General features: G+C 36.0%; 1 protein-coding gene across 1 annotated transcript; it reads right to left on the reverse strand.

Annotated features, from left to right (window-relative positions):
- Window positions 1-721: 721 nt before the first annotated feature.
- pipox (pipecolic acid oxidase) lies at window positions 722-22,503 on the reverse strand. Its single transcript, XM_051129448.1, has 8 exons — window positions 22,177-22,503; window positions 21,786-21,934; window positions 17,947-18,160; window positions 15,364-15,546; window positions 11,281-11,433; window positions 9,695-9,844; window positions 5,236-5,311; window positions 722-1,232 (listed from the first exon to the last, which is right to left on the reverse strand). The coding sequence occupies exons 1-8, from the start codon at window positions 22,282-22,284 to the stop codon at window positions 1,102-1,104; spliced, it is 1,164 nt and encodes a 387-aa protein (XP_050985405.1). The 5' UTR covers window positions 22,285-22,503; the 3' UTR covers window positions 722-1,101.
- Window positions 22,504-23,333: the final 830 nt, after the last annotated feature.

Raw genomic sequence — 23,333 nt, forward strand, 5'->3', positions numbered from 1 at the left:
AAATTGGTGTGCACTGTCTTGGTCTGTCTAAGGACATTTACGTATTTCAAAAAACACTGTCTGCCATTGGCCAACGAAGTTTGAGCACCTGTTAGACAAAGTTAATGAAGGCCGATCAGAACGAAACTCAGTGGGCCTTTTAGATGGCACTATAACAGTCATAAACATAAAAAAACATATTTCTATGGTGAATTACATGAATTTGCAAATAATGCTTTTTTTAAACTATGATTTAGGTACCGCCTTGCTAATAATATGTAATGTCTACTTAAATGCCTTAAGCACTTGAATCGCTGCTTGCAGCTATATTTTCATATATTCAATTTCACAGTAATTTTTAAGTTGTAATGTTGATGTCTGTTTCAGAGAAATATGTCTGTAGGTTTTATTAATGTTATTCCAGTTTTAGTTATTTTAGTACATCAAGTTAAACTAACTGAAAATGAGTAATGTAACTAGCTGTACTAAAAAATAATTACATTTTCATTTTAAAGTTTAGTAATACATTTTTTATGGATTTAGTTTTATTATATAATAACCCTGAGTATTACAAAAACAAGTAATAAATTACGTTTTAATTAAAATGTGCATGAATTAATATTTTGTATAAACATTAAATCATCAGTAATGGTTAGAAAAAACCCAAATGCCCTCATCAAATGATCAAAATGCAATGCAAAGAAAAAAAAATACAAAGATTTAAAAACAACAACAAAAGCAGTTAGACTCACCCACTTTCTTTACATAGAAACCAATAAAAAACAGGCTGTTACATAGAAACATAATCAGCACATTTACAACCTCCGTGTCTACACAAAAGCTGTTGGTATTTTTATCATTTCACATGTTCTTATTGAGCTTGAAAGCACATCAGCCATCATGTCCACAGCAACAACACACTGAATAATGGTGAGATTTAGTCAAAGGATTTGGGAAATAATATTTCATTGTTGTACCTCTTTAGTCTAATGTTAACTTGACAGCCCTATTATTACAGAAAAAAATATGTATGAATTAGTAATGAATTAACATAGCAAAGTTAACATTCAGACATTGTTTAACATTGTTTTATCATATTCATTGTAGTGGATCCAAGTGGATTCAAAGTGACGATCTGGGATGAGACTGGAAACGTTGAATACGGAAAGGTGAGAGGTCGTATGAGGGAACCTGCCCCATGGCCAACTGAGAGAGCAGTTTCCCTATGATAGGGCCGAACTTAAAGCCGTGGCCTGCGGGGGAAAGAATGAGAGAAAAACAAATCACATTTGCTGAGAGGTGAATCATCATAGGATGGAGTTTACATTCATTCAGTCCACTGGGGTAAAAGCAGCGCACCTCACGGGAATCTACAGCGGCCCTCTATAAATAGCCATTATCTGTCGTCCACTGTCTGACTCAGAAAGCCTTTGCATGAAAGAGCATGGAGAGATAAAAAAAAACCCCCTCAAATCATGCTGGCACCATCACACCCGCTGTCACAGGACATTTGTCTTTTGGGTGGGTTTTGGCAAAATGCTAAATTAAGAAAATTTGTCTGCCTTATTGAAGAGAGTGGACTGTCAGAGGATTCATTATAGCATGGTTGTGTACATGCATGTTTTTTCTGGTGTCTTAAAGAGATTTAGCTTAAATGGCAAATTCTGTCATTATTATTCACCTACATTTATTCCATACATATCTTGTGTTCTTCATCAAATTTTGAATTAATAGTCTGGGGTCAGTAAGATTTTTTGAAGATGTTTTTGTTACTTTAACATATTTAAAATGTAATGTATTCCTGTGATGGAAGGCTGATTTTTCAGCATCATTATTCCAATTTTCAGTGTCACACGATCTTTCAGAAATCAATCTAATATGCTGATTTGCTACTCAAAAACATTTCTTCTTATCATAAATGTTAAAAACAGTTTCATATTTTTTTGTGAAAACAGTGATACATTTTTTTCAGGATTCAGTGAATAGGCAGTTTAAAAAGAATTTTAAACTGTTTATTTAAATTTGTAAAATTATAAAATGTATTTACCGTCACTTTTAATCAATTTAATGGATCACTGCTGAACAAAAGTACTAAATCTTACTGACCCCAAAAAAATTTTAAAAGGTAGTGTTGATATTTTACATGCAGTGACAATAAACAGACGTCTGAATCTAATAAAAATGTAAAAACACCATGAAAGTATCATGACATTGGCCCATATGAAACATTCACAATATTTCAGGTCTTTTGTGAGAGAAACAACTTGAAACTCTCCTTTGCAATTTCATGATTGTAATATCAGATTCATGAACAATATGATTTTCATTTAAAAGATCAGCTAATTGGGTTCACAAAACTGACCTGGTTTTCAAATTCAACTCATTGACATAATGATCTAGTCAAAATGATTAACGGTCCACTGGAGGGGAAGATTATGAGTGAATAATGATTTCATTTTGACTTCAGCAGACTCGGATTAGAAAAACTAGTCATACAGATAGTGTTTATGAGACTTTTTTTTGTCTTTTTTGAAGCACTGACAGCTTTAGTACCCATTTGAGTGTTCATTTTGACAGCAAATTTTGATTTAGTTTTAGTCAGTCTTTGGATTAAAATGGCATTTAGTTTTAGCCGTACCTGAATTGTTTTTAGTTTTAGTCGACTGAATCTACAGTACATTTAGTCCAATAAATTCTAATTTTAGTCACATTTGTAATGCATTTATGATTTATGATTTCTGTAAACTCAAATATTCCCATCTATTAACCTGGTAATATGAATGATATTAAGGTTTGGACATTCAATATAGACACAGATTTAACTGCTTATTTTATTATTTTATTTTAGTATTTTTGCGCAACAAAAAAGTATTCTCGTTGCTTCATAAAATTACGGTTAAATCACTGATGTCACATGGACATCAATGTTCATGGTGATGCACATGGTAGAACTTTTGCTGTCTGTGGAGGGTCAGACTCAGAGAACTCTTGGATTTCACCAAAAATATCTTCATTTATGTTCTGAAGACGAATGAAGGTCTTACGGGTTTGGAACGACATGAGGGTGAATAATTAATGACAGAATTTTTGGGTAAACTATTCTTTTAAGATGTAACCGGGTATTTACGTGAATACTCTTCAAAACAATTTGAAATCAATGTGTGTGTATTTTTCTGTTAAGACGTGAAAGAAAATTGAATTCAGTAGTTTTCTCGTTTTCAAATGTATCCATGTCTGCTCTTCTTTTTTTAACGGTTTACGAGACGTGCAGCACGTGTATGCAAACTTATGATCAGAGCATTACCGTTAAGCGTTCTGACAGGATCTCTGTCCAGTCATACCTCCCTAACATTTTCATCTCATTTCTTCTTTGTAATTTGTAATTACAACTTGTGAACTGGGAGTCTTCTGAGATATAGGACTTGTACCACATGACCCCTGTACCACCTGACCAACATAGACTCTGTTTAGGCATTGATAGTGTTGCCATAAAAAAAACGTAATTCCGAGTCTGAGGACGTGAACATCTCTGAGTAGAATGTCACATGTTGTCATCTCGAAATTATGGTAATTATGATATGGCGTGAACGCAGCATCAGTTTTCAATACTGTGGACCAATCAGAAGATCATGGAGGCGGAGCAAATGTTGCAAACTTTGGTTTACAGTAGTAGGTTGTAGTAACTTTCGCATTTGACGGCAACATGGCGGAGTAGGCTTTCTTTGCTGCGCTTTTTTTAGATGCAAACACATGCGAATGGCTTGATTTATGGTTAGGAAAGGACAATATCTGGTCGAAATACAACTATTTGAAAATCTGGAATCTGAGGGTGCAAAAAAATCTAAATATTGAGAAAATCTCCTTTAGAGCTGTCAAAAGGAAGTTCATAGCAATGCATATTACTAATCAAAAATTAAATTTTGATATATTTACGATAGGAAATTTACAAAATATCTTAATGGAACATAATCTCCTATCCTAATGATTTTTGCCATAAAAATCAATTATTTTGACCCATACAATGTATTTTTGGCTGTTGCTACAAATATACCCATGCTACTTAAGACTGGTTTTGTGGTTCAGGGTCACATATTATTTATTTAACCTGTGCAACCTTTTTTGCTCCACAGAAAGAAAGATTTGAGTAAATGATGGCAGAGTTTTAATTTTAATTTAAACTATCACTTTAAGACAGAGACAGAGCTGGGTAAGATGTTTAAAATGCACTGCATTCTTCTCCGACGCTCTCAGCTCTTGCCTTTGCGGATTGGGTGGCCGTTTGAAGTCTGCAAGGCAGGGCTGTGAGTGGATACGGCTTTGACCGGCAGACGTGCGTGCGCACGGAGGGTCTTCTGTTCTTCCTTAAACCCTGCTGATGTGACTGGGTATCCATGGCAACCGGAGGGCCTTGAGCTCAGAGCTTGGCTTGAGACAAATTCCGGGTGGAAAGCAGGGTAACTTCCCCATCAGAACGCTACGGTCTGTGTGTTTGCCCCTGAAACGGATCCAATTCGCACCCTTTAGTTTTTCCCAAGCTGCAAATACAACAGCTGCGCTGAGGGCAGGAGAGCAGCGGGGAGGCGAAACGCTGTCATTACGCCAGACAATAAAACGAGAAGAGGCAGGGAGAGGTTAATAGTGAGCATTCCTCCGCTCATATCAGAGTTGTAATGTATTATTAAGGCAGAAGAATATATGTCATAAATCATTAGTGCGCGACGTGCCAGAGCACTGGGACGGTACCGGTACAGTGAGGCAGCCACACAATGCTTCCTGTGACACCTCCAGAGCAGCTCCTTTAACCGGGACAATGCGTTACAAGATGAATAGCTACACCGTGCCGCCACAATAGCGCTCGGCCGCACTGTATTTTTCTAACCCCTTCCCTCCAAACGCCACTCGCCGTGCCCCATGCTGCTAACCAGCGCTTCTCTGAAGTGATTACCAGTGGAATTTAATTAGCCCCATAATTAGTCTAAGGAGGAGGTGATGGGAACAGATGGAACAAATGCCAGGTGAGCCCTTTGGCCCCCTGAGAGGCGGGTCTGGGAGCACGCAGGACCCGGGGAGCCAGCATTGCCTTTAATTAGACGATAAAAAGCGCCCGCACTGGGGGCTTCGCTTCCTGTCCTTCACTAGCGCCCTGTTCCGTTCCCTCATTAAAAAGTTAGGATACCTCTTTAAGTCGACGAGAGCGTGTGCGGCTGTGTTTTACAGAGACGAGCGCGTACCGGGTTCATTAGTGCTCGTACTGACCTGAGAATCCAGCGCCGATGATGATGTTGCCGTAGGTCGGGTGGGAATCAAGGACGAAGTTATGGTCTGGCGTGACCTGCAAACAACCAAGCGGGGAAATGTTAAACATCAAGACTGGATTGTAATTATTTCTGCAAATATTTGACCTTTTTGTACTCTGAACATGCACACGGCATGAATTATGAGCGCTGTTTGAACTGAACTTAAAAATTAAAAAGCTGCTAGAGATAAGCCACTACATGCCTGAAATTGCTAATGAACAAATTGACTAAGTGATTTAGAAATGACAAACATTTCAGTGTTGAGTAATAAAGTTGTGTTGGGGTGTACGGTGCCATTCAAAAGATTCATTTTCTTTTTAAGGAATAACGCAGCACAACTGTTTTCAACACTGAAAACTGGAGTAATGGCTGCTGAAAATTCATCACAGGATTAAATCAAATTTTAAAATATATTCCAAACGAAAAACAGCGTTTCTACAGATACTGTACAACGAAATTCCAGGATTTTTCAAGCACTTCTTTTTTGATTTTTAATAGGGCTGCCCCCTAATATTTGACTAACTGTTAGTCGACGAGAAGAGGCTTGGTTGACCAAAATTTTATTAGTGGCTTAGTCGCTGAAAAAAAATCCATAGGACGTAATGTGGTAATACAGTACATCTGGTAGGACATCCAAACGCTCACCAATTCAGTCATTCAATATGATTTATCATCTATATGTAAGTAACAGCAACTTTACATGGCCAGTCAATCTAATGTTAACCTAGAAAAATGTGCGCTATTCCAAGTTTCTGTGCGGAGTGTGAAAGCTAAATAGTAGCATGCTTACTGCATGAGATGGAGGCGCCGGTGCAGTCATTTGCTCTTAAAATACTCATATGTGGTCATACAGATAAAAGTAATACTTTTGAATCTGTAAAGACTCTACGTTTATTTGTGGGCACTCACAATAACAACAAAACAACAAATGGCAAAAAATACAGTACATCTAATGATTCGCAAAGTCCTGATCTGAATCAAATGATTCGCAATCCATGCTCTGAAGTCCTGATCTGAATAATGAAAGGACTCAGAGCACGGATCGTGAATCATTTGACTTAGATCGGAATCATTAGATCGGGACTTCAAAGCTCGTACTGTAAATCATTTGATTTGAATCATTCATTTCGCACAATAATTCATGAACCCGTTATGATCTAAATCAATTGATTAGCAATACACAAAGTTCCGACATAAGTGAAATGATTGACAAACCTCCTCCGAATTCCGGATCTAAATCAAATGATTTGCGACCTGCACTCTGAGTCCTGATCAGAAATGATGGTTCGTGCTTTTTAAAATCTTTACAAGTGATGTAAATTCAAAAATGAATGGCTCTTTTAATTTTATCTGGTTTTTGCTAGTGAATCGCTTGAAATTAATTACTGAAGTTTGAATCAATCTGAGTAGTTCCCACATAAATAATTTGGTTCATCTGTTCCTCTTTTTGCATATTCAGCCATGTTTACACAACATTGTCAGTACTACTACTGGCATAGCTCGCTGGTTTTATGACATAAGCAAAAAAAGTATTACATTTTTTTAATTGCATATCTATGAAATAAGTGTTTCATTATTTATGTATCTTTAATATCTTTTCACGCAAAATTCCTTTTTTTTTCCCGCTTATTTCAGTTAATAAAAAAACTAATAAAACATAAAACTAGCTAGCTAAGCCAGTAGTATTACTGACAATGTTGTGTCAACATGGCTGAAGATGCGAAAAGAGAAACAGATGAACTGAATCAATTGAGTGAGTCATTTACGCTGGAACCACTCCAGTTGATTCACACTTGTGACTTTGATCATTCATTTCAAGAGATTCACGAGCAAAAACCAGATCAAATTAAAAAAGCCAACCATTTTTGAATAAACATTTTGAATTTTAAAAAGCATGTAGTGATGGGTCACAAATCAGTTAAACCATTGCATTGCAAAATGATTCACTGTTTCGAAGTGCTCCAATTGGATTGTGTACAGATCGGAACTTCAAATCGCGTATTGCGAATTAATGGATTTAGATTAGATTTTAGATCAGGATTTCAGAGTGGTTTCGTAAATCTTTTTTCTAATAATTTTTTTTTCAAATCATTAAGGCAGTACAGTTATAAAAACAAAACAAAAAAGGAAACGAAAGTATACACATACAAATCCTTTAAGAAACTTAACTGTGGTTTTAATTTGAAAGGGAAGACATTGTTTGATAAGTGAGATCTCTGATTGAAGTCCTTGAAAATCAAAAAAGTAGTGCTTGAGAAGTCCTTGAAAGTCTTGTAATTTCATTTTACAGCATCTGTATAAATCCCGCTCTTCAGAAATACTGCTATTTTCAAGGGTTTTCCAGGCTTTACATTTCAAAAAGTTAAATTTAAGCACCTTTAAGCACCTTGTATGAACCTTAGAAAAAAGTATTTCTTATTGCAATTCTATTTCACAATATTAGTGTTTTACTGTATTTTGGCTCAAATAAATGTAGCCTTTGTGAGCATAAGAGAAAATTAACCCAAACTTCAAACTTACAAATGTAATTTCTGACTACTTCTAACACAGATTCATTTTGAGCCGTCTAATATTTTTCCTTTGAAATATGAAAGTAACCAATACTGTGGTTGGCTGACTGAGACATTGTTCTGTAGATCGTATCGAAAAAAAGACAGCTCAGTGCATCAGGCTACTAGGTAACCGTTTTACACAGTTCCACTCAGTTTGCTTTCAGTTCTCAGTTTGCTTTAATACTGAACTTTATCTCTGCGTGCTCACCGGTGTTCTGTGGATCTCCTGACAGGGCAGTTTATAAAGGATTTAGGTTGTGTTGCATCATCGCTCTCCTTTTTCATGACTGATGTGATTGTACTTCGCATTTGTAAGCTGTTTCTATTATTTTTTCATTTTAGCCATCTGGATGGAAATTTTGTTTGGTCATGCAAAAGTTTACAGAGCAAATGAAAATCTGCTGTAAAAGAATGGACTTTTTTTGATGTACTGATGCATTAAATGAAAGGCGAACACCGCGCCCCAGCCAGATGCAATGCGACAAGTTTCCAACGACAAGCAATTTGTCTGTCCACACTGAATGTGAAGCAGCAGCATGATGCAACACAGTCACAGCCAATTACAACATCCGGGTTCCTACTTTTTTTGACCAGTGAATTTCCATGACCTTTCCAGACACTTGTGATAACTGAATATATAATTTTTTTTTTTTTTCATTTGATTGCCATGCATCTGTCAGCATGCATCTGAAAAGAGTTTTTTAATGATAATTATCATTATTATAATGGTCATTTTTATTGCAGTAAATGTAATAAACAGTAAAATATGTATACACACATATATACAGTTGAGGTCAAAAGTTTAAATACAAATTGCAGAATCTGCAAAATGTACATTTTTTGTAATTTTTTTAATTTAAATATTTTTTTATATTTTTTAAAATGTAAATGTTTTACTTTTTTTTTTTACCAAAATAAGAAGGATCATACAAAATGCATGTTATTTTTTTTATTTTGAACTGACTTGAATAAGATATTTCACATAAGACGTTTACATATAGTCCACAAGAGAAAATAACAGTTGAGTTTATAAAAATTACCCTGTTCAAAAGTTTACATACGCTTGATTCTTAATACTGTTTTGTTCCTTGAATGATTCACAGCTGTGTTTTTTTGTTTAGTGATAGTTGTTGAGTCCCTTGTTTGTCCTGAACAGTTAAACTGCCTGCTGTTCTTCAGAAAAATTCTTCAGGTCCCACAAAATTTTTGGTTTTTCAGCATTTGTGTGTATTTGAACCCTTTCCAACAATGACTGTATGATTCTGAGATCCATCTTTTGGCACCGAGGACAACTAAGGCACTCATATGCAACTATTACAGAAGAGGAGGGGGGGAAACTTTTGAATAGAATGAAGATGTGTACATTTTTCTTATTTTGCCTAAATATCAGTTTTTTTCCATTTAGTACTGTCCTTCAGAAGCTACAGAAGATACTTGCATGTTTCCCAGAAGACGAAAGTTAAATTTACCCTGATCTTCAATTCCAAAGGTTTTCACCCCTTGGCTCGACTTGTATATCGAAATTATGTGACCCACAAAATATCCTGTCATGGTCACATCTTGTTAAAACAAAAAGTCCAACTTGCATGGAAGAAATAGCTTTAATCGATTCTCACTATATCAGGTTGTGTCTGTTTAAGATACGCTGTAATTCTGAGTTTCTAGAACAAAAAATCAATTTAAAACCCGAGTAGAACTAAAACAAATGGCTTGGTTCAATTCCAGCAACTGTTCAATCAAATGACATGTCAGAATAAAATATGAGCCATGAATTCAAATATCTTTCTTCTCTCCTCAAACTAGAATGAAAGTTTGGTCCGGCACACACAGCGGTGGCACCTGAGGACGAGTGATGAAGCGACTCACCGTGTACATGCAGCTCTCCACCACAGCGGGCACTGGCACCAGCCCAGGGAGACAGCGGGTGACGTAACGCACGAGAATATCGATGTCCCCTGTATCCGTCTGTTTATCTCGCTCATCCGGTTCGGTCTCACTGCCCATGTGGTAACACACCTGCTCAGACACATGCACGCACACTATGATCCATAAAAACAATCTGACCTCTGATACATTACGGATCTGTGATCCAGCGCTCGGTATGCTTGGAGGAGCAGCAGATATATATGTGCAGAAGCCAGGCTCCAGCGAGTGGAGCAGACATAATGCATCTAACATGACACAGCCATCTGTGCTCTCCCATTCAGCCTTGCTAAGTGTGATGAGACTGAAGACTCCTGCTGGGCTCTCCCGCGTACAGAAACCGAGCCATTAGTACAGGGAGAACACAGACCAGAGGAGAGTGCTGCTTCTCTGCTTTTTTAAAAGCATCAAGGTCCATGGATCCATTCAGAGAGCTATAGGATCGCTCCTGTTTGCGCTTGCTTCTAATGCACTCGAACTCTGAGTGGAGATGTGTGCAGTATTGCTACATGAGGGAATTGTAGATTAATTAACAAAGAATGAAAACTATGGTTTTCAATCTCTGTTGGCTTTTTATATGAGATTTGGGCAGGCAGTTGCATTAAAGGAGTAGTGCACTTCCAGAACAAAAATTTACAGATAATTTACTAGTGTTTTCTTTCTTCAGTCGTGAAGAAATTATGTTTCTTGAGGAAAACATTTCAGAATATCTCTCCATATAGTGGACTTCAATGGTGCCCCCAAGTTTGAACTTCCAAAATGCAGTTTAAATGCAGCTTCAAATGGCTCTAAATGATCCCAGCCGAGGAAGAAGGGTCTAGGGAAACGATCGGTCATTTTCTAAACAAATTGACAATTTATATACTTTTTAACCTCAAATGCTCATCTTGTCTCGTCTCTGCGAAGTGCATGCATAGTCTGCGTAATCTGGGTCAATACAGTTAGAGTATTGTTTTCTTCTTCAACGTCAAAATCATCCTATGTCGCTTTTATACCTTTTTTTGTAAAGGTCGTTTGATGTTTTTAGCATGTTCACTTTGTAAACACTGGGTCGGTACTCCTGCGGCGATGTAGAATAGAAAACGAGATGGGAGTTTTTCCACATACCCTAACTGTATTGACCCGGAAAATACAAGAGTTCACCAAGACCTAGACGAGGAGCGTTTAAGGTTAAAAAGTATATAAATTGTCAATTTGTTTCGAAAATGACCTTAGATGAGACCCTTCTTACTCGGCTGGGATCGTTACAGCCCTTTGAAGAGCCTTTCAAAACTGCATTTTGAAAGTTCAAACTTGGGGGCACTATTGAAGTCCACTTCATGGAGATAATTCCTGAAATGTTTTCCTCAAGAAAACAAGAAACAAATTTCTTATCGACTGAAGAAAGAAAGACATGAACATCTTGGATGGCAAGAAGGGTGAGTAAATTATCTGTAAATATTTGTTCTGGAAGTGAACTTCTCCTTTAACCTCTAGGCCATGGCTTCAATCAAACCTGTTCTTTTAAAAATACCCCTCCTGTCACTCACCTTCATTAGTCCTGGATACTCATTGGACGGGAGGCCGTAAATATCATATTGCCCCTCTTTTGGCTCCATCTCTATAAAACATGGGAAACGCTGGCCGACACTGTAGGTGCCTGGGATCTTCTCCTTCCAGTAGCATACGTTAATCTTTACAACCTGCCCAGAAAGAAACCAAGAGATTTAAAGTGTTTTCACTCCAAAGATCAGGCTCACTTACTTCAAATGTTCCAAATTAAGGATCAGAAACAGCACAGGAGCATGGGATGTTAATTAAAAATGAATATAAAACATTGATATTCTAACTCACTTCAGGGTAAATGTAATAAGCAGTAAGGAATCGCTAGCTCAGAATAGTCCAGCTTGTCTTCTCATTCAGAGACCATAAAAATTCACCAGTGCACAAATTCATTGCTCATATATTGTTGTGTTCACCCAAGCGCAGACTTTCAAGCCTGTGCTATCCTGAAAAATGCAATTCCAATTCTAGGTCCAATTCGGAGTTTAACTAACACGGAATACTTTTTCCATCACTTCTCTCATGCCGTGCGACACATAAGAGATCTCGGTGGACTGGAGACTCTGGGAACTGTTTATAGGATTGGGGGGGTGAGTATAGGGTGGTTTCTGTGCATTCACAAATAACTCACTTTTCATTCTGCCCAGGGGTGTAATCCAGATCAATCTATATGTGGCTGTGTGCGCGTTTCACATGCTATGTCACTATGCCTTATATATTCCCATATTTTCCAAACCCAGACATTTCACACTGATATATTGTTTCATGATGCCTTCAAAGAAAAAAAAGAAGGTGAGTGAATGGATGGTTGAAATAAACAAAGAAAGAAAGAAAGAAAGAAAATGAATGGGAAGAAGGAGGTGGAGTAAATATATGTATGGATGTACTGTATGGATGGTACTGTAAATGGACAAAGAAATATGGTAAAATAAACAGGGTAAGCAGGTCAAGAAAGACAACAAATGAATGGATAGCTGAAAGAAAAAACGTGGCAGTAAGAAACAAAGACAAATTGTGTACATGAGAAAAATTAAATTGACGGATGGATGGGCAGATGGATGTAAAAAGAAGGGTAGTAAATGAAGGAACAGATGGGAAGCTGGCTGCACGGAAGAAAGAAAAAAGAGGAGTAAATGGAAAAAAAAAAAGAGGAGAATGACTGAATGGATGAAATAAAAAGGGTAAACAGGTGAAGAAAGAAATATAACGAAAGGAAAGAAAAAGAAATTGTGTATGTGAAAAAAATTAAATAGATGGGTGGAAAGACTTATGGGCAGACGGATGAGAAAAGAAGGGGAGTAAATGAATGAACGGATGGATAGGTGGCTGTCTGGAAGACAGAAAGAAGGGGAGTAAATGTATGGATGAATGGAAAAGTGAGTAAATGAGTGAATGGATGAAATAAAGAGGTTAAATAGGTGAAGAAAGAAGTATAACAAATGGAAGAAAGAAAGAATGAATGAAGGTACAGTGGTGGCCAAAGTTATTAGAACAGTAGTATTTTCACCAGTTAAAAAATGTTTTTAAGTCAGTTATTTCTATCTTTTGCTGTAGTGTGTCAGTAGAAAATATCAGTTTACATTTCCAAGCATTCAGTTAGCCATTAACTGTAATAATCCAAAGGTTTTTGTTTGCACAAAGAGTCTGACAACAGTCAGTGCTCCACATAGAGATCTGATCTCATCATCGTCCAGTATGTATGGAATGACATGAAGAAACAGAACAAACTGAGTCAGACTAAATCCGGAAGAACTGTGGCATTGTCTCCAAGATGCTTCAAGAAACCTACCTGCAAAGCTACAGTACTACGTGTTTGGGACTTGTGTAAAAAAAGCTGTAAAATGAGGATGCTGTCAAAAATAATGTCATAAATAGATTTTCTTTATCAGTTAACTTCTATTAACTAAATTAACTCAACATTTGGTGTGACCATCCAAGTAGCTTTGCAGGTAGGTTTCTTGAAACATCTTGAAGATGTTACCACAGTTCTTCTGGATTTAATCTGTCTCAGTTTGTTCTGTTTCTTCACGTCATTCCAAACTGACTGGATGATGATGAGATCAGATCTCTCTGTGGAGCACTGGCTATTGTCAGATTCATTGTGCAAACAAAAAAAATCTCTCTGGATTATTACAATTAATGGCAAAACGAATGTTTGGGAATGTAAACTGATATTTCCTACTGACACAATAAAGGAAAGGAAATAAATGACTTGATAAACCTGATAAAAGAATAAATAGCTTTGAAAATACTAGTCTAATATTTTGGTCACCACTTTAAGTGAAATTTAAAAAAAAAAAGATGGAAAGAAAGAAGGGGAGTACATGTATGGATGGATAGATAAATGAATGGAAAAAAAAGTAAATAAATATGGTAAGCAGGAGAAGAAAGAAATATAACATGGGTGGATAGCTTAGAAAGAAAGAAAGAAAAAAGAGAAGGAAACTGAAGGTGAGGAAAATTATGGATGGATGGATGGATGGATGGATAGAAAAAAAGAAGGGTAGTAAATGCATGGATGGATGAAAAAAGTGAGCGAATGAGTGAGTGAACGGATTAAAGAGGACAAATAGGTAAAGAAATATATCAAATTGCTGAATGAAAGAAAGAGAGAAAGAAAAAAGAAGGGGTGTAAATGTATGAATGGATGGAAAAGGCAAGAAGGTGAAGAAAGAAATGAATGGATAGCTGAAAGAAATAATGAAAGAAATTGTGTAGGTGATGAAAATTAAATGGATGGATGGATGAAAAAAAGGGGGAGTAAATGAATAAACAGATGGATGCATGAATGGATGGATATGTGGATCGAAGAAAGAAAAAGAAAGAAAGAAATAAGGGAGTAAATGCATGGATGGAAAAAGTGAGTAAATGAGAATGAATGAGAGAACAGATGAAGCAAATAGGTAAAGAAAGAAATATAACAAATGAAAAGAAAGAAACAACAAAAGGGAAGGTAAATGGATGGATGAATGGATAAAAAAGGTAAAGAAATATATCAAATGAATGGACAGCTGAAAGAAATTTAAGAAAGAAAAAAGAAACTAGGTGAGTAAAATTAAATGGATGGATGGGTGGATGATAAAAAGGGGAATAAATGAATAAACAGATAGATGCATGAATGGAAATGTGGATGGATGAAAGAAAGAGAAAGAAAGAAAAAGGAAAGAAGGGGAGTAAATGCATGGATGGATGGATGATGGATAGGTAAAGAAAGAAATATAGAAATATAAGAAAGAAAAAAAAAAAGGAGAGTAAATGTATCTATGGATGAATGGATGGAAAAGGTAAGAAGGACGGACGACAGAAATAATGTTATAGAAAGATTGAATGAATGAATGAAGGTAAGAGAAATAATAAAGAAGGGGAGTAAATGTATGGACGGAATGGATGAATGGATGGAAAAAGTTAGCAGGTGAAGAATAAAAAAATATAACAAATGGATGGATAGCTGAAAGAATGTGAAAAGAGAAAGAAAGAAAGAAAAAGAAAATTATGTAGTTGAGGAAAATTACATGGATTTGGTTAAAATAAGTGAAGAAAGAAAAAACTAATGAATGGATAAAATAAATAATGTTATAGAAAGAAAGAAAACAGAAGTAAATGAATGGATGGATTCATGGATATAAAAAGTTCATATAAAAATGGATATAAAAAAATTAAATAAAAAGAAAACGTAACTTTGTGAATGAAAGAAAACAGATGGATGGAAGAAAGAAGGTAAGTAGTTTAGTGAATAAATGAATGGCTCTGTCCCATATAGCACCCTAAACCCTCGCGGTCCACACTTCCATGACGCAATGCCACTTTATCGTGTAGAAGTCTGCCGCAGAGCTCACCTCAGTGAAAAGGGTGCATTGAAGACGCAGAGCGGCCGCAAAGGAGGCGCTCCCACCTATCTGAAAGCTAAAATGACGCACGGGACACCCAATGGTCTCGAGGACTAAGCGGACACGGGCACACGACAGCCATTCTAAGAGCGCAAGTGTGCATGAAGTGTGCCATTTGGGACAGGGCCAATGATAGAATGGATGAATGAATGAGTAAATGAAAGAACTGGATGGCTGCTCAACCTTGAGCGGGAGCTGCAGTCCTGTGTGTGTCAGTAGAGTGTTGGCCCAAGGTCCCGCTGTGATCACCAGACTCCTCCCTCTGTACACTCCAGAGCCCGTCGTTACAGTGACCACTGCGCCAGGCGCGATGTCGATCACTTTCTCCCCGTCCTTTATCACACCCCCACTAGACTGAAACAACCTCTGAAAACCACACAGAGACAATCACAGATTGAAATCACTTCAGTCTGACTACAGCATGCTCAACTTTATCGCATAGACAAAACTTCTTCAAAACACCTCATCTGTGACAGAAAATCCTATTAAGAGCTGTGAGGAGAAACTGGTTAAAATTTAACAGGGGCTGAGTTTGACACAGGGAGATGTCAGTGGGGATCAGTTAAAACTGGAAAAAGCTGGTCAGATTCGGGCAACAGATAATGAAAGAGTTTCCTTAGTGAGAGCCAACAGGGAGCTTATCACTGCACTCTGTAGCTGCTGTAGGCAGAGCTTATTGAATCCATAGAGGCATTGTGTATAAAAGTGCATGGCCATATTCCCTAGATAGGGTGTAAGGAGCCTTTAACAAGCTAGTTTGCAGCTATATCTTATCTTTGAGAGCTTTAAAAAGCATGGGGATGGCGACACTGAAGTACAGTTATGTACACAAAAGAACGTTGCTCAATGGCTTTCTGACATTGAAAGTTTAGGAGTCACACACAGTAAAAGATTATTTCCACTCTACGCTGAATTTCACAATGCTTGCTTAAAATGAACACTTATCTGAGAATAAAAAAAAAAAAAATACTTTGATTAATTATATCTCTACACGTTATTGTACCTAAAACTTACATGATTTGTTTTCTATTTTTATGCCTCTTTTCTAACTGCTATAGTGAGCTAAAATTGATCTAGTGACTTCCATGAGAAGAAAATACATTTCAGTGATACTTCGACACTATCGGTCCAAACTGGGTCTTGGAACGCTTGTGAATGTATTCATTTTGCATACATAATTAGATGAACATCTGATAGCTTTGAGTTGCCAAGCTAAATATAAGTGACACATGACGTGTGACATTCCAACAGCCTCCCTGAGATATTTTAATAAATATTTTAATAAAATGGTTCACTAACACAAGAAAATGCCTCATTTTACACTGGTGTTCTAAAGTCTAGGATCAGAAATTATTTTTATTTGCACCCAGGTTGCATTTATTTGACCAGAAATACAGTATAGACAAACAGTAATATTGTGAAATATTATTCAAAAACAAACAAACAAACAAAAAAAATTTATTTAGAATTGTTTATTTCTTTATATTTTTTTATATTTTATTTAATAGTATTTTTATATTTTATTTAATATTTTTGTATATTTTTTTTAATAGAAATAAATTTTCCATTTTATTTTATTTTGTAATGGCAAAGCTAATTTCCAGCAGCCACTGCTCAAGTCTTCAGTGTCACAACAGTAATATTGTGAATTATTATTAAAATTTAAAATAACTTTTCTATTTTTTAGTTAGAATTGTTTATTTATTTCTATTTTTTGTAATAAAAATAATTTTTCTATTTTAATATATTTTATTTTATTCTGTAATTGCAAAACTGAATTACTCCAGTCTTCAGTGTCACAACAATATTGTGAAATATTATTTTAAAAATTTGAAATAACCTTTTTATTTAGAATTTTTCTCTTTCTTTCTTTTTTTATTTAGTGTCACAACAGTAATATTGTGAAATACTATTAAAAAATTATTTCTATCTTTCTTTCTTTCTTTTTGTAAATAGAAAAAAAGTTTTCTATTTTAACATATTTTATATTATTCTGTGATGGCAAAACTGAATTTCCAGCTGCCATTACTTCAGTTTCATAACAGTAATATTGTGAAATATTATTAAAATTTAAAATAACTTTTTTATTTAAAACAGGTTTTCTATTTTAATATATTTTATTTTATTCTGTGATGGCAAAGCTGAATTTCCAGCAGCCATTACTTTAGTCTTCAGTGTCACAACGGCAATATTGTGAAATATTATTACAATTTAAAATAACTTTTTAATGTTTTATTTAGAATTAATTATTTATTTCTAGTTTTTAAAATAGAAATAAGTTTTCTATTGTAAAATATTTTATGTTTGATTTTATTCTGTGATGGCATAACTGAATTTCCAGCAGCCATTACTTCAGCGTCACAACAGTAACATTGTGAAATATTATTAAAATTGAAAATAACTTTTATATTTTTATTTAGAATTGTTTGTTAGTTTATGTATTTATTTAATAAGTTATCTATATTAATCTATTTTATCAGTGTTGAAAGTTGTGCTTACTGTTTTTGGGAAAACAGTTAAAAGCAAAACATCTATTTGAAATAGAATTTTGTAATGTTACATTATAAAGTTACACCACAAAGTTACATTATATTTATTAAGTTACCTTTTTTTAAGTAAATTGTAAGTATTTCTACTGTCACTTTTGATCAATTTAATGCAGATGCTTTTGCTGAATAAAGGTATTAATTTCTTTCAAATAAATAAATAAATATATAATTTATTATATATAACATTTTTGTACAGTAGTGTATGTGATCAGCTGACCTGCACAGCTCGAAGGGCTCTGTCCGCATACAGCACACCACCAAAGGTGTCTATCAACGCTCCATACCCATCTCTAAGATTCACATTAGGAATGTGCTGGCTGAATTCCTGCTTCTCCAGAAACACTGTGGGAATCTTGTGCCTTTGCAGCGTGACCTTTAGGCGTGAGAAACCCTCTCCGTTCTCTGGAGCCATAAACAGTAGACCTGTGCGCCTGCGAAGAGAAGTTCACAACACGACTTAGATGTCCATGTTAAACAGCTACACCTTGATTTAGGTGGCAGTGCTTAGAGGCATGTATAAATTGTGCAAAGCACAGTCTGTGCCTGCTTGTGATGCAGGTGTCTTAATGTGAGGAGTTATGGCACTATGGATGAGAGGTTGGGAACACAGGCTTTAAATCAACAATGTGTGATAGATGGTGGTGCTGTTTTCTGTGGATACTGTTTTTCAAGGCCTACTTCATCTGCCAGCCATCATGATGCATGGGCAGCATGAGTTCACAGGTCCATATCATTCATCAGAGATTTTTATGACTGAATCCCCACTGTGTGTGTGTTTGATTGGGGACGCTGAAAGAAGGACTCCATGTCACATTTGTCAATGCCCTTGTGCTTAATAGCAGAGAGGCGGGGTCACATCATAGTGGGGCGAGATCCTTGCTGGGGTAAATTAGTGTTTCAAAGATGCACTTTGTGATTTTAATACCATCTGACTCAAAAGTGCAAAGAACTTGCATAAACCTACTGTTTCTCAACTAGCTGGGGGGTCCTGTGAGAAATATAAATGTAATTGTGGCATCCTCATTTATTTTGACCTTCGTTGAACACTGTAACTAAAGCTAAATTTGTCATTGCACTGCCTGACAAATATTTATTATGGATTTTGACCTTTTTGGCAGCTCTCTGGGTAAAATAACAGTTGGTGGTTCAAGCTGCCGGCATCCCATCTGATGTAAAAAACAAATTAAATCATGAAGAGTCAGAACAGTCACTGTAAGAGTGTCAGCTGTGATCTTCACCTAAATTCATTCAGTGTCCTAATTATATCATAATACTGTAATATTTAGAAGCGCCCTGGGAAAAGTGGTGTTTTGGACAATATCCGCATAATTATGTATCACTTTGCAAGGACATTGCATTGCTAATAGACAACACAAACTATGTAACTATTTAATTTATTATATAAAAAATTAATTAAAAACTGAAAAAATACTAGATCTATTTATAAATATAACTGCAAGCAGTGATTACCGGTGTTCAAGTGCTTAAGGCATTTAAGCATATAAGGAAAAGGGACATTACATATTATTTAACAAGAAAAAGCATTTTTGGCAAATCCAGGTAATTTAGAAATACAGAAATATGATGTTTTTAACATTTAACATATGACTGCTATAGTGCCAGCTGTGGTCCGATCCCCTTAAAACTTTGCATGCTTGTTTAGAATCACCTGTCGCATGTGCTCAGCAGGTTTTGTGAAGTTTTGAGTTTTCTTTTAGACTTTATAGGATTTTGGGTACATTTGGACAGGCCCCTAAACGACCTCATTATAGTTTCTCAAAGCGTAAATTTCACCATTTTTAGACAATTACTGGCATAGGGAGTCCAGAGGATTGTACTGCAGTGTTTTTTTTTTCCAGGTTGAGCGAAAAACCTTTTGACGCTTTGATCGACAGCAGTGGTTCTAGAGGCAAAGTTGTCTGGAATGAGGAGTTCTATTGTATGATATGAATATTGTGCATATCTGTGATAACCCATGCAATGTACAATTGTTTACTCCCTTGAAAAATACGATATTGCCCTCCCGGTGGTTGACTTCTTTCAAATTTCCTTAAATTAAGGCCGTGAGTTGAACAGGCCCACCGAGTTTCGTTCCGATGGGCCTCCGTTAACCTTGTCTAACAGGTGCTCAAATGGTTACGCAGTTATAGCCATTTTTATGTTTTTTCCCCACATATAGCAATATATATTAAGGAGAAGTTCACTTCCAGATCAAAAATGTACAGATAATGTACTCACTCCCTTGTCATCCAAGATGTTCATGTCTTTCTTTCTTCAATCGTAAAGAAATTGTTTTTTGAGGAAAACATTTCAGGATTTTTCTCCATATAAAGGACTGCTATGGTGCCCTGAGTTTAAACTTCCAAAATGTAGTTTAAATGTAGCTTCAAACGATCCCAGCCAAGGAAGAAGGGTCTTATCTATAATAATAGAAATAATACAATTATATACTTTTTAATGTCAAATGCTCATCTTGTCTTACTCTGCCTGAACTCAGTTTTTTCCAGATAATGACAGTTAGGGTATGTCGAAAAACCCCCATCTCACGTTCTCCCTCAACTTCAAAATCGTCCTATATCCCCGTTTTACCTTTTTTGTTAAGGGTGTTTGATCTTCTTTGCATGTTCACTTTGCAAAGACTGGGTCAGTACTTCTGGTTAAACTGCATTTTGGAAGTTCAAACTCGGGGCACCATAGCAGTCCATTATATGGAGAAAAATCCTGAAATGTTTTCCTCAAAAAACATAATTTCTTTATGACTGAAGAAAGAAAGACGTGAACATCTTGGATGACAAGGGGGTGAGTACATTATCTGTAAATTTTTGTTCTGGAAGTGGACTTCTCCTTTAAGTTTATTCCCTCAGCTTGAGCTCTGAGTTTGGCGGAGATATCTCATTCCGTTCAGGAGTAACAGGCATTTTACTAAAAGTTGCTCTGCCCCTTTCAAAGGTTTTGGCACCCCTTTTAACTTTTTTTTTGATAATTATTGATATTCACTCTCCAGAGAATCTTTCTTCACTGGTTTGGTTCTGATCAGGCCAAAAACCTAGGACTACTTCGCAAAAGTAGGTTTTTCAAAAAAATGCAAAATACCTGAAAATTTTGCTCTGTGACTGATTGTTTAGGAGTTATGAGCGATTTTGTACTTTTGTATCGCTGTAGGAAAAAAATAGGAAAGAAACTATTTTATATTGTAATATTTTACAGTATTACAGTTTTTACTATAATTTTGATCAAACAAACGGGTCTATAGCATATATTGCCCTGATTGACGTTAGTTCCCTCAAAAATGAAAATTCAGTCATTAATTACTCACCCTCATGTCATTTAAGATATTTTTGATGAAATCCGATTAACATTTCAGTTGCATTGCTGTCTATGAAGGGTCAGAAAGCTCTCGGATTTCATATCCTAATTTGTGTTCCAAAAATGAACGAAGGTCTTAGAAGTTTGGAACGACATGAGGGTTAGTAATTCATGACAGAATTTTCATTTTTGGATGAATTATCCCATTAACTGCAAGTCACTCCAAAAAATGAAAAATAATTATTGTCCAAAACACCACCACTTCCATACAAAGTACCCTCTCATCTAATCCAAATCAGTAATATTTTTAATAACTTGTTTGGAATGCAAGCACCATCTGAATAGTGCACATTTTTATGCAAAAAGAAGAGAACAAATCCAGCATTCTTTAAAATCCACACATATTTCACTCGCTGCCCGGCAGTCTCGGAGATGCTCAAGGGCACAGGTGGCCTCTCATCAGGACCCATCCGTCAGAGAACTGAGACGGATAGCAGCGAGAGAAAGAGGAAGGCGACCGATTCTGCATCAAGGCTGAGTGGGCTTGATCCACTCGTGATCCATTACACCTCTCAGACACTGTAAAAACAAGTGTGTCCCATGGTCTGTAGACAATGCTCAGGGACTAGAATGAAAATGCTCCTTTAAAGTTATGGGTGAGGGCTATGTCAGTCTGCAAGTTTTCTTGTACATGTTGTATTATGGAGAAAAAATGTCATCATTCTTTCTTAGACGCTTACAAACACTTACTTGTACAGTTCAACACCTGCTTCTTTCTCAAGCTGAGCCCAGAGCTCATAGCTTTCGTGCATCATCTGTACGTAGAAATCTTCCTCGTAGCTTTTCCGTATAATCCTGGTCTGGCCATGAGAGCTCCCTCTGGAGTGGGGCAAAACAAACTGAGGAGAAAGAAGGAATTCAAAGAAGACTGTAATACTCCCAGTGGAGTTGTATTGGCTTTGTTTTAACAGTCAAGTCAGTCAAGAATTAAGCTGTCTCTTACATTTACTTTATTGCTTTAGGTGAGTATTCAGCCTTTACAAATGTACTAACATTTGTTTTATGCTGTCATTTAGAATTAAGCAAACGAATCATAACAAGACTGAGCAAAGTATTAAGAAATTCTGCATACTGCACAGACCTGCTCCAGCAGTAGAGTTTTCTGCTTGTTTTTGGCCAGCTGATAGGCAGTGCAGGACCCTTGGATCCCTGCGCCAATAACGATGCAATCGTACACTTCAGACGACATTTCTTTAATTCTCTCTCGTAAGATTCTTCTGACCCGCAAACACGACGAAGTTGCAATAACCTACTTTTCGTATTTGTTCAAAGTTCTCCGGTTTCAGTTATGTAACCGTGATCAGCTGAATTTATGACCCGCCCTCAGGGTTTACAGAACACGAAAGTTTTACAAACACTTTGCTCCATGTTGATATACTGTAGTGCACTAGACTAGGAAAAAAGTTAACGGGCAAACTATTTCAGACACAGCCTATGCCATGACGTAATTACGTCTCTAACACGCGACGTAAAACGATCCAATAAAGGTATTGCTGAATATTATGGGTTTTTTTTTTATTTGTTTCTTGTAGTTTCAGGTTGTTGCAGCCATGGTTTAGTTAAAAAAAAACATCTGAACCGAAATATAATTTTAAGGGGTAAAATTCAATTACTTTTACGTACATCTGTACGCTCCGTACTGTTGTCTTTTTGAGGTATATTAAGTTACATGGCTATTCACAAGCTCTTGTATTGACGGTATAAATGCTTGGAAATAATATTTAACGTTTTACCGTTTATCCATTATTTGTTGCGCGCCAGCCACCCAATAATCGCAGACGTTGTGTTACTTTTAATACAACACAAATCGTATCCTTTAAATTCTGTATTTTTTCACACACAAAAAAATAAAATAAAAAATAAATAAATAAATTAAAATTTTATTCTCTGAGCCTTTCTTTCGGCATTCATTCAAAGTGGTGTTTAATAAGGTTTCGTGTTTTTTTTAAAATGGAAAGAATCGCTAGTCTTTGATAAAAGTATTACAATGAAAAATCTTTTCAACGTGAAGATCATAATTGTAAACATTCTATAGCTAAATGAAAGTTTAAAGAGTAAAATAATATAAACTACAGTCGAAAAATAACAAAACGTGGCAAAAGTTGTGGTAAAAATGTAAAACTGTTTTTCGCAAATCGCATTTATGGCCTAATGTGGAGTCTACTACACTGAAAACATAACGTATTTAAACATAAATAAAAACATCGGTCGTTCGAGATTATTTATTATGACGTCATA

This window comes from Labeo rohita, chromosome 15 (assembly GCF_022985175.1).
Source record: "Labeo rohita strain BAU-BD-2019 chromosome 15, IGBB_LRoh.1.0, whole genome shotgun sequence".
Classification (NCBI taxonomy): Eukaryota; Metazoa; Chordata; class Actinopteri; order Cypriniformes; family Cyprinidae; genus Labeo; species Labeo rohita.

Coding starts and splice junctions, on each gene's coding strand:
- pipox (XM_051129448.1), bottom strand. CDS start 22,284: ATGTCGTCTGAAGTGTACGATTGCATCGTTATTGGCGCAGGGATCCAA. Junction 9,845..11,280: donor AGTATCCAGGACTAATGAAG/GTGAGTGACAGG, acceptor GTGTCTGAGCAG/GTGTGTTACCACATGGGCAG. Junction 1,233..5,235: donor CATCGGCGCTGGATTCTCAG/GTCAGTACGAGC, acceptor TTTCCCCCGCAG/GCCACGGCTTTAAGTTCGGC.